General features: G+C 41.2%; 1 protein-coding gene across 1 annotated transcript in view; it reads left to right on the forward strand.

Moving 5' to 3' along the window:
* INTS2 (integrator complex subunit 2) overlaps positions 1 to 12,165 on the forward strand; it is a 45,855-nt gene extending 33,690 nt beyond the window's left edge. Inside the window, exons 15-24 of the mRNA XM_066575098.1 lie at positions 143 to 247; positions 1,236 to 1,400; positions 1,693 to 1,894; positions 3,440 to 3,565; positions 3,644 to 3,848; positions 3,936 to 4,115; positions 4,329 to 4,436; positions 5,133 to 5,238; positions 7,888 to 8,064; positions 11,112 to 12,165. Of these exons, the coding sequence (XP_066431195.1) occupies positions 143 to 247; positions 1,236 to 1,400; positions 1,693 to 1,894; positions 3,440 to 3,565; positions 3,644 to 3,848; positions 3,936 to 4,115; positions 4,329 to 4,436; positions 5,133 to 5,238; positions 7,888 to 8,064; positions 11,112 to 11,284 (1,547 nt within the window). The 3' untranslated portion in view covers positions 11,285 to 12,165. The remainder of the gene's footprint in view (positions 1 to 142; positions 248 to 1,235; positions 1,401 to 1,692; positions 1,895 to 3,439; positions 3,566 to 3,643; positions 3,849 to 3,935; positions 4,116 to 4,328; positions 4,437 to 5,132; positions 5,239 to 7,887; positions 8,065 to 11,111) is intronic.
* Positions 12,166 to 12,637: the final 472 nt, after the last annotated feature.

Here is a 12,637-nt window from a genome sequence, read left to right on the forward strand (position 1 = left end):
GAGTCTTGTACTGGCCTTATGGCTCAGTCAAGTGATCTTACTTTCTGGAATATGTTGCTGTATTTAAATTTAAATCTAATTTACATGCAATAATAAAAATATACTAAAAGTAAAATCTCTTTTTTTTCTGCTGTAATTACAGCGGCCATGCAGAAGAAACCAAAGTCTTACTCTCCATTACTAATGGATCAGATTCCAATAAAATATCTTATTAGACAGGCACAAGGCCTACAACAAGAACTCGGAGGTAATTGCCTGCATGTGCATACTCATATGTATCTTTGGCACTTATATGTTCTGTTATGTATGATACAATTCCTTTAGATTCACTATGCTTAAACTCATAATATCTACTTGTGATGCGCTTAAATGATTGCATTAAAGCCATTATCTGAACATCTGTTTCATGTGAGAGAAAAGCTCTCTGTAGTGCTCTTCAATGACATTACTGATCAGGAAGCCTATAAATCTGCTCGAATGATCACTGCTCTACCCACATCTCCAGAAACATGGGGGTACATTAATTAGGACTGACCATTCATTTGCCAGTCTAGGGCTCATCCACAGGAGCGTATATGCAGCATGTATTTACACACGCTTTTTTGTGCATGTAATTCCTGTGAATAAAACCCATTGATTTCAATAGGTTAATTAATCGTGTATTTACATAGTGCATTTTGGTCTCGTAAAACAAAAAAAAAATCCAGCATGTCCTATTTTGAATTACTGTATTAAATGTATTATAGAACGAGTAAATATGCTGCGCACAAAAATCTACACCAAGTACGTGTAGTAAATCTGAGGGGTTGTCAAAGGCCACATTCCCTTTTCTCACCACTTTTACCTTTTCTCGCCACATGAGAAATATGGTACTAGTATTAGTACCCCATAACATATTACTAATGGTAGTAATTTGTGCTAAACTTGAGACTACTAGACTGGCGTAAACAGTAAAGTTTGAATTTTGCAAACTGCTGATCATGGCTACCTTCTGAGTCATGGCACAAATCTATTTTTTATTATTTTAGATCACAAGGTAACACATTGATCATTGCTAGCATGACCCATGTTGCCGCCAAAGTCCCCCTGTATTCCTATCCTAATCTTCCTGTGGCAGTAATGTGAATGTGGCTACTTGTTACACTGTACAGGTTTTAATAAGTTATTGTGAAAGTTGCTGTTAATGGAGGACCTAGCAAAGAGGTAGGGCGAATAACTTCTTTTCTGTTCTCCAGGCTTACACTCTGCCTTGCTGCGCCTGCTTGCCACTAACTACCCTCATCTGTGTATTGTGGATGACTGGATGTGCGAGGAGGAAATTACTGGTACAGACGCTCTCTTAAGGAGGATGTTGATGACAAATTCTGCCAAAAATCATTCCCCAAAACAGCTGCAGGACGGTGAGCTCCACAAATATGAATGAAAGTGGTTAAAGTGTGACATTTCTTTAGCTAGTTCTCCTTTTTATCACTTATCCTGAATGAGTCCCATGGTCTGAAAAACATTCCATCTTGCTGTGGGTGGAGGGTGTTCAATGTCCGTGATCTTCCTAGGTGCATTTTAAGACTGCCATTTCTAGAAAGTATAAATACATATTTAGTAAATTTTGAAAGTGTCGACTTCTTCCCATTTGTGTTTTATCAAGTTGTTGTGTAAGAGGTATGCTTCAATGTAAATATGTGTTTTGTAAAGCATTCTTACAGCTTCAGAGCAACCATACACAAGTGCTGCAAATTCTAGAGCATTTGACTCTGCTGAGTGCCAGTGACCTTATCCCATATGCAGACGTTCTCACTGCCAATATGAGCCAGCTCCTGAAGGTTGGTGTTCCACGTAGGATACTACAGACTGTCAACAAGCTTTGGATGACCTTGAACACTGTAATGCCAAGAAGGTAATATTCATATTACAATAGAAGTCTTTCTGGTTGTGAATTATTACATTGAAGATTCAGGGAGTTTTGTTTTCTCAGCCAATTAGCGCCGGCAAGCTCTGATTGGCTGAGACAGTCAATGAAGGGCTGTGATTGGGCCTCAAGCAAGCGCCGACAACCAATCACAGCACTCTATTGCCAGAGGCAGGGTTCTCAAACCTGGCCTACGACAATAGACTTGTTAGTGCAGAGGAAGCCCGGATCAGCGGCAGAGACCAGCGGCCACGACCCAGACTGCAGCGGCTAGGTGAGTATTACTTTTTTTTTTTTTTTCTTTTCAGCATCCTTGGCTGTGTTTTCAGCCGAGCTGAAAACGCAGCCAAGACCTTGGCTGCGTTTCTGCAAACGCCCTGTGTGAGGGAGGCCTAAGGCAATAACCATCAGTGCATCTCCAGTATAACCCCATCCAAGAGGAAAGAGTAAAGTGCATGTCACAGATAATGCAGAGAGGTTCTGAAGAAGGCTGGTCGGAAATGCGTGTCAGGGGTCTAGTCCCCACATTATGGTGGACCTCTGAGAAGCCTTATACCATTAATAGGTATTTATAACTCTTTGCATTATCTGTGCGACATGCACTTTCCTTTCCTCCTGGATGGAGGGCTATACTGGTGATGCATTAATGGCTATTGCTTTGGACATATCTAGTGATATACATCTATTCGGTTCTGTATTATGTTCTCAGGGGCTCAAATCATTGTGTTTTTTTTTATTTATTGTGTTTTATATTTGTGTGTATTTCTGTGTCTCTTTTTCGTCTTGTATGACTTTTTTGCATTTAAAAAATTATAATATTTGAGTACTACACTCCACTTTTGCTTTTCTTCTGTTTGATATGTATTATAGGAGGGGCTTTTTGCTTTATGTCTGGGTTATATGCAATAGATATTATCTACCCCAAATGTATGATTTTTTTGTTAAACTACTGCGGCTTTTGTTAAAATACAACTCTAAAATTGTTGCCAATTTTTGTTTATTGTGCGGACTATTAAAATTTGTAAAGTTGGAGTTGTCTAAAAGCACAGTCTATGGCAAAGTTTGATTGTGTATGAATAGTCATTTATGATAATTATTTATGAACCATTACTCTGTTAGATACTAATTTTGTATTAAGTTCCTGTAGATGTCTGTTTTCACTATTGTAGTTCCATTAACTATATGACATATCTTGCACTTCAGATTACATCGTAAGGGCTCAGTCACACGGGCGCCGATGTGCCCGTCTTCCTGCAGGATAAGACTGCCGCACTGCAGGTACAGATGATTCTCCGCACCGCCAGCAGAAAGAACACCTGACTGGCTCCATTGCCAGTCATGTGTTCTTTCTTTCGGTGCTGCGGAGAGTCGTCCGCACCTGCAGTCCGTCCGTCTTCTTCGTGCAGGAAGACGGGCACATCGGCGCCCGGATGCGCCCGTGTGACTGAGCCCTAATTCATGTGATTTATCTTCATGTATTGGCTGCAGCAGTACTACAATATGACTACTTTACAACCTTTTTTTCATTTTTAGGTTGTGGGTGATGACTGTGAATGCATTACAGCCTTCACTAAAATTGGCTCGGAGTCATAAGTACACTCAAAACGATCTCATGATTGATCCTTTAATTGTTCTGCGCTGTGATGCCCGAGTCCTAAGGTTAGTTTCGTCTCACTTCTTTAGGGGTAGGAGTTTGTGTGTTTGGTTCATACCATAATGCTTTTTCTGTGTTGCCAGATGCCCACCTCTAATGGATATCACATTACACATGCTGAATGGCTACCTTTTAGCATCCAAAGCTTACTTGAACTCTTATCTTAAAGAAACTGCAGACCAAGATATAAAACAATCTCCCAGCAATGCAATGGCTGCTCTAGCAGGTCAGACAGAAACTATGGAAGTTACTAGAGAAGAGCTAAAAAACGCACTGCTCTCAGCCCAGGTAAAGCCATCAACACCTATAAGTGTTCTTACTGTCTAGCATCCTGTATGGCCTTTTTAATAAACATGGGAAAATCTGTCCTATTAGGATAGCGCTGCAGTGCAGATCTTGCTGGAGGTCTGCCTTCCATCAGAGGACAAGAATCAGGATCAGCTAGAAGAAGACAGTCTGTTGTGTAATCTACGAGAAGTGCAGTGTCTCATTTGTTGTCTCCTCCATCAGATGTTCATAGCAGATCCAAACATTGCAAAACTTGTTCATTTTCAGGTATGTATTACATTGCATAAAGAAACTGGTCCCCTTATCACAAGATTCACACTTAGTGACGGCCTATTTTGCACCTTGATAGCCAGGCAATGTTTTTCATCGAATAGTTTCCAAGAACCATAACCTTTAACTTTACCTTTAATCAATGGTATGGCTATTTTGATGAAAAAATGAAAAGTAAATGTTATTTCCTCTTTCCACCCTCTCAACCAGGGATACCCTTGTCAACTTCTGCCTCTGACAGTCGCAGGAATCCCATCAATGCACATCTGTCTTGATTTTATCCCTGAACTTATTGCCCAGCCAGAACTGGAGAAGCAGGTAACATATGTGTCTTCCAACGCATTACTTAAAGCTTACCTGAGTTTTCAAAAAATTTTAAGAAGCAACCTTGGTCTTTATTGGCTGCTGTTTGCACCCAGTTTTGAGCCCTATCAATTTAGTTTTTCATGTAGATTTTTCTGGTGCCCTGCTATTTTCAATCCATTTACAGATGGGGAAGTTTCAGAAGCAGCCATTTCGCTAGTACCCTACTGGCTGGGACTTCCTTTCCCACACTTCCAATGCTGTTTTGTATAGTCCAGGTCGAGTCAGTTGTAAGGCAGCCTCTCAATAACTGCTCATCTGTGGCATGTAGTCAACAGCAGTTTGCTCATGTCCCTGTTACTAGAGAAGCCAAATGCCTAATGACAGGCAGTGGATTGCAAAGGTGCTGGAAGGTAGACCCCTAGTGGCAGGCACTTCAATCTTGATATTCAGGGGTAAAACAAAAAAAAAATGTTTGAAAGTTTTATTTTACAAGATTGATGATACGCTCACACTGTCTGTTTGCTGTGCATGCACACAGTTTTGCTAGGTTTATACGGTTTGCAGTGCTGTTGTTCTCCGCGACCCATATGGTTTGTGTTTTATAAATGACACATCTGGTAATGATTCCTATATATGCATATAATATTTTCTTGTATAAATTTTAAGATATTTTTACTAAATCAATTACTAACATTTATTTTATTGCAGATATTTGCAATCCAGCTTCTTTCACACTTATGTATTCAGTATGCATTGCCCAAATCCCTCAGTATGGCTCGTCTGGCTGTAAATGTAATGGGAACCCTCCTCACAGGTACTTGGTTTTCTTTTCCTTTCTATTTTAATTAATTAAAAGTGTGATTTGAATTCTAACGTAACTGGTCTCTTGTGTACAGTAAAATTGTGGTAACAACCAAGTATGATAGTGTAGTTCTGTTCAATGCCGTTACCTCTGGCGATTCAGGCAACTCACTGAAAGGGAATCACATTTATTCAAGAAGATCATAGCCAGCGGCCATACTAACTCATACTGCTGGTAAAAACATCACTTCCCCACGGCATACGGATGGTAAATTGCTAGTACAGATGCAAGATACTTATAAACACCTACCACACACACACACACACACACACACACACACACACACACACACACACCCACACACACCCACGATGGTGAGGGCTGCTAAGTATTATACTTGCGCAAAGATAAACCATAAGAAGAGTGCCAGTCCCACTGATGCATATAGTGCGCCATGCAGGCTGAAAGTGCATTTAGACATAATCATTATTGTTCAAAGAATCGTTAACACGAACCAAAGTGAATGATGATCTTTTAGTTTAAACGCAAGCCAATGTCAAATGAGAGACGTTCGCTTTTCGTTAGTCATACAGTTTCACTTGGCATAAACATCATTGGCTCGTTCACTTCTCATTGCGTTTAAACACTCGCCGCTCAGTGTTTCACATAGCACAGAATGTGGGTCAGAAGCTGTGTTGTGTCTCCTTAAGGAGAGCACCCAGAAAGTGTGTGGAGACACCTAAGGGATGAGTGGAACATCTGTGTTTAAAGATGGAGTCTACATGACACCATGCATGATCTGCAAATACGCATCACAGAAGCCATTGCATCAGTCAATCAGTCACAATATGCTACATCGTGTATGGCAGGAACTTGATCACAGGCTCGATATGTGTAGAATAACAAAGGGGCTCATACTGATCACCTCTGATGTGGAAAATACTTTTGATGTGTGCAAAAAAAATGTTTTGCATTTGTTTCCATTGACATCGAATTTATGTATTGGAGTGCCATTAAGGCTGGGTTCACACAGGGCAGATTTGCCGCGGTTTTTCCGTTGCGATTTTGCCGCAGAAGAACTGCTTCTGTGGCAAAACCGCTTCAAAGGTTAATTTGGGCTTGCGTATTTTGCTGCTTATTTTCGTACGAAAAAATCCGCAAGCGTTTTTTTACTTTTTTGCCGCGTATTTGGTGCAGTTTTGGCTGCGTCCATAGAGGTCTATGGACAAAAAAGCGCCACAGAAAAGACAGTAGAATGAACATGCTGCATCTTTTAAAACCACGCCACAGTTGCATTTCCGCACTGCGGCTGTGCGGAAAAAAATCCGTCCTGTGAGAACAGCTTTTTGGCAAATCTCATTTGTGCTGCATTGCACTGCAAACGCGACAAATCTGCCCTGTGTGAACCCAGCCTAAATGTGAGTTATGAGTGTTTCAAATTGGGAAGGTCATCTATAATAACTCTAAGTATTTTGGACAAATTATTAACCAATACCTCATATTTATTCGTAAACTCAAAAACCACATCAAGGGCAGCCTACCTGTCTGCATGCTGGTGTATGCCTTTGTGTTTTTGTATCAGTAAGTATGGCCACCTCCAGTGATTCAGAAGACCTCTTCCCTGATTGGCGATTTTTCTATCTGCACCCAGAATGCCATGAAGACTACTTCCAGCCACGATTCCGCTCTGCACACAAACTCTTTCGCAGTGTCTCCAACACATTAATAGTGCCTCCTTAGTACACATTATTCCCATCCCATTGTTTCTTTGTGCCACTAAAGTAATAAGCTCTCATTCTGCATCCACATATAATGCTTCTTTGTGCCTCCAAAGTAATAACACTCCTTGCTACTCCCAAAAACTATTAGCTGCTCCTTTTATGTACCCTCACAGAAAGAGTGCCCTGATTTTTGACCCCCACCCCCAAACTTCACTTTGATTAGATGTTTGCACTCCTTGCATTTTTGGGGGAATGGCAGGCTGAGTATTATCAGTCCTCTTTTTGTCTCCTGCTCTTTGGTTCCTCCTTTTCTGAGGCATCACAGAGGAGGAGACAATTGATGATAGTCGTCTGAGCACCAGAAAGCGGGATCATCCTAAATAAAGTGAAGTGAGACTCCCTCCTGCAGCTGTGCCCCGTGTCTTGTCCATCTGGTCGCACCCTGCCCAGTCGTAAACCGGCTGTTAGGAAGGATCAAACAATACTTTCTTAGATCACCATAAAGTTCATGGCTGGAGACTGGCTAGAATAGACAAGTGTACATTCACCTGATTTGGTGACTGAACAGGGTAACAAAGTACAAATGCAGGATACCCTCACACCACTAAATCCATGGCACACATCACATATCCCGGGTGTCCTGGTCAGTTCTCCCAGTTGGTTAGATTTAGTCTTTACTTTAAAGGGACACAGTCATCACCTTTGAGTCTCCTAAACTAAGTTGTAGGGCTCAAAAGTGAGGTAGCTGAGTCTTGGGAGGTGCCTTCCATACTCACCAGGTGCCTGTTTTACAGTGTAATGAATGTGTCAATTTTTAATGCATTGAAGATCTACTTTTATGAATGTCTACGGTTTCCTAATGTAAACTTACATTTTTTTAAAGTCACAGCCATTAATTGTGTTCTATAATCTTTATTTGTACCTTACCTTTTTCTTGCAGTGTTAACTCAAGCCAAGCGGTTTGTATTTTTTATTACAACATTGCCTTGTTTGGTACCATTCTGCCAAGCATTCCCTCCATTGTATGAAGATATCATGTCACTACTGATACAAATTGGGCAGGTGTGCGCATCAAATGTGGCCACTCAGACCAGAGATGTTGACCCGATTATTTCACGTAAGTTCTTTATTAGCAGAAGAGTCTAAGCAGATAAATCCTAAGAGCTTGTTCACATGGGCATACATTCTCTCCTTGTGCCGTCTGTGTATTTCACAGAAAGTGCCTGGACCCATTATAGCCTATGAGGCTATGTTGTTAGCCGTTTAGTCGTTCACGACCCTCCATGTTTTTCGGTTTTGCACTGTGTGAGGCTATACACATAGGCAATTTTATTTTTTAAACCGTCTGATGCAAGATTCTGGGATGCAGCATACCCTCACCCATGTGAATAAGCCCTAACTGTGGTTGTTGTCCCTGTAAAGAAGTATGTTGACCTTCGTATGATGAATTTACCTGTATGAATTGTGGAAAAACTATTATACTAATGTAATTTACAGAATTAATTTTTTACCACTTTTGAAGAAGAAAAAATTCTTTTGCGCTGCCATATTCCAAGAACCATCACATTTTTATTTTTCCATCGACAGAACTGTCTCATGTAAGTTTGTTCCATGTCAGACAGACAAAATTTGCACGGAAAAGAAACCAATTCATTTGATTGGGTTCCTTCACATGAGCGGCTTTTTTCACTTAAACTGATAGTCCAAGTTTGAAAAATGGCTGCCTGTCCTAATTTTATGCAGGTCTTGTTTGAGACCGGGACACATAAGGTGCGGCATCTCACACAGCACACGGACAGGGTGTCATGTGATGTGCGTTTTCATGACTTGCATTTTGGGAAGTGCCGTATTTCTGCAGACACCCTAATTATATCTACTGTATGAAATAACAATAGTGCTCCCAGTGCTGCATTATAGCTCGGTGAACCTTACTAGGGTGCTTTCACATGGGTGGAACTATTCCTTAAGAACATTATATTATTTGAAGTCGTGGAATTACAGACCAAAACCTGCACATCTACACGTGTATTTTGATGCAGAATTGCCGACAGAATTTTGCTATTTTCGTTCCACATAAAAATCCGTACATTTGCATCGCAGATTTTGGAGCTAAATATTTCTCAAGGATGCAAATTACGAAATGTTTTTGTGAAATAATCCTACCTGTGTGAAGCACCTTTAGGCTACCTTCACATGGCCGAGCGCGATATCTGGCTGTAAAACTTGGCCCGATATTACGATTGCCAGCGTGCGACATACCCACGAATGCGAGGCGTTTTTGTGCTAAACGCCTCCCATCACTTCAGTAGAGTTGCAATCCTCTGCCACAGCCTTCAGCCACGTCTGAGGATCGGCAAGTGTTTCCTATTATTTTCAATGGGAAACCGCAGATCGCACGTCGTGCGATGTGGTTTCCTGTCCCATTATAAATGATGGGCGATGTGTTCAAAGGGAACGTCAAAAAGATAGAACATGCCGCAATTCAAAAGAATTGGGTTCATATCTGTGCAAGATTTGTACGCCTCGCAACGCACAAATCTAGCGCGACCCTTACGGCTGTGAGAAAGCGGACTTGAGTGCATGTCTGATGACAAGCTTGTTGACTTTTTGTCAGCAACCAGCTAAATTGTGAATATAAACATAAGATAAGTATTGCAGTATATTTATAAAGTTACTCAGCCCAAACACGCAAAAGATAAAATGTAATTATAGGATAAGGCTGAGACCTTATAAACGCACCAGGGAAGTATAGAAGCATGGTTGTAGGCTCATTCACATCAGCACTATGGGTTTTGGTTTACATACTCAATTTGAAGAGCAGCAAAACGACAACCCCTGGCCGAACTGAACGGTCGTATCATGGAATCAAATTGACCTAATTTACTTTAACCCCTTCCCGCAACAGGGAGTAAACTTACGTCCTGGGGATAGCGCGGGATCACATATGATCCTGCGCTATCCCGCAGCGGGAGCCGGCTGTCAGTCATAGCCGGCGTCCCGCTGCAAGAGCGGGGGGGCATCGGAGATGCGCCCCCCCCCCCCGCTGTTAACCCCTTCCCTGCCGCAATCTAAGTAGATCACGGCAGAGAAAGAGTTCACTTTGGCTGGCTCTCGCGATGTTATTGCGAGAGCCCGGCCCGTCGCCATGGCAACAGGACGCCAGACACTAGTGTTCTGTGTTGCCAGTGCCTGAGATCGCTGTATAAACGATAAGGCATGGCAGGGCAGTAGCCCCTGCCATGCCTTGTCACAGCGATCAGAGTGACACAAATGCTGTAAAAAAAAAAAAAAATTAAAAAAAATGAATAAAAAAAAAAAGTTCAAAAAAACCTTTTTATGCTTGCACATGCTTTTGACTGTGCACGGAAAAGAGCGTAAAAAAAAAACTGCTAAAAAACTGAGGCAAAATGCTAATTTTTAGCATTTTGCCTCACTAAAAACGCAATAAAAGTGATCAAAAAAGCCGTATGTACCCCAAAATGGTTCCAATAAAAAACTACAGCTCGTCTCGCAAAAAATAAGCCCTCATAGAGCTCCGTACATCAAAAAATAAAAAAGTTACAGGACTTTGAATGCAGCGATTTTGAAAAAAAGATTTGCAAAAAAAGAGTTTTTATTGTAGAAAAGTGGAAAAACCTAAAAAAAGATACAAAAATTCTTAGATTTTTAACTGTACCGACCCGCAGAAAAAATGGATTGTCTTATTTATGCTGCATGATTAACGCTGTAAAAAAAAAAACTATGGCAGAATTGATGCGTTTTCTCTCCATGCTCTCATAAGAAAAAAAAAAAAAAAGTTTTACAATATAGTTAATGTACCCAAAAATGACGCCGATAAAAACTACAGTTCGCCACGCAAAAAACTAGCCCTTATTTGGCCGCGTCGACGGAAAAATAAAAAACTTATGGGTTTTTGATAAATGGAGAAGAAAATCCGCCAAAAATCGTAGCGTCCTTAAGCCCAAAATAGGTGTCCCTCCGGCCTGCAATTTGCTGGATTTGATGGGATGTAGTAGCTCTGCATGCAGCGCTATTTTGTCTTCAAAGGAGGTTCCAATACTGACACAACAAAACCTAAGTTGTTCATTCAGTTTTTGGTATGTTTGTTGCAATATAGTATGGATCTATTATGTTCATGTTGTATGGTTCTTTTTTTCTCAATAGGTTTGCAGCAACTTAAAGAAAAACCAAAGGATCTCTCTGGTGCTTTTAATATTTCCCCCCTCCCTGTTTCTGCAACAAAGGATCTGGAGAGTTTGGATCCAGATGTCCAGCTCTGTCATCAAGTTGAAAATACCATCATTGATATTATTAACATGAGTGTCACAGGAGTATAAAGGCTTTTACTCTACTTTAGACTTACCGTATATACTCGAGTATAAGCCGAGTCAATAAGTTTTACCACAAAAAAATGGTAAAACTTATTGACTCATAAGCCTAGCTATCCTCGAGTATATACCAGGTAAAAAAAAATGCAATATTCCCCTCCCAGCCGGCGTCTGTGTCCCTAGCGTGATGGTCTCCCCGGCGGTGCGGCAAGCTGCTTCAGACTTCTACCTGCTCTCATCTCCCTGCTCGATTTCCAATTCCCCCGCCATCAGAGCTGTGTAAGTAAGCGCTGTGATTGGATCGAGCGCCAGCCAATTACAGCCGGCGCTCGATAAATCAATCACAGCCATTCAGTGCTGTCATTCACTGAATGGCTGTGAATGATCAAGCGCCAGCTGTGATTGGCTGGCGCTTGATTCAATCACAGCGCTTACCTACTCAGCGCTAATGGCGGGGGATTTCAAAGCTGAGTAGGGAGATGACAGCGGGGAGAATTCTCAAGCAGCTTGCCACACCGTCGGGGAGACAATCACGCTAGGGACACAGACACAGGCTGGAAGGTGAGTATTGCACAGGTTTTTTTTACCTCACTCGAGTATAAGCCGAGGATGGATTTGTCAGCATTAAAAAAATGTGCTGAAAAACTAGGCTTATACTCGAGTATATATGGTACTTTAGTCCACCACTGTTTAGACTTGACAGTGAAGCAGATGGTCCTAGAAAACGAAGTAAAGCTGACCCTAGAGTGAGATTTATTTGGTGTTCCTCTCCATAAATTTGGCTATGTTGTAGCACGCCTACCCTAAAGTGCTTTTTTTTTCACGTTTTCCACCATTTAGAGAAACCAATGTTGAAGCAGTGTAAAATAAATGTTATATTTTTTACAATAGTTTTGTATTCTCTTTTTTTTATATTATGTTGAATATTGTAAATGGAGGGTGGGAGATGTACAACTAAAAATCAGCTGATTGTATGACTCCTCATACCTTATTGTACCAATATTCCTGCCTACAATGATGACTCATAGTTGGCAAAAATAAAGTTTTAGAACGGGGCCTTTGAATTGTCTCTTGTATGACTTGATATTTGATAATAAGTGTCAGAGTAATGTGTATGAATACCACGCCTCATGGATCTCCAGCAGAACATTGCCTGTGGCATCCCACTGCTTCCACTACATTGCATCCTGATGCCATATGTTCCACAAAGCAAGTGATGCACATACACACAGACATCCACATGATGTAAAAGAAAGTGAATCGGACCAGGTCACCTTCTATTGCTCTATGATCCCATTCTGATGCTAATGTGCCCATTTTGGCACTTTCAGCAGTGGACAGCATGGGTATTTCACTATGCAA

This window comes from Eleutherodactylus coqui, chromosome 1 (assembly GCF_035609145.1).
Source record: "Eleutherodactylus coqui strain aEleCoq1 chromosome 1, aEleCoq1.hap1, whole genome shotgun sequence".
Lineage (NCBI taxonomy): Eukaryota > Metazoa > Chordata > Amphibia > Anura > Eleutherodactylidae > Eleutherodactylus > Eleutherodactylus coqui.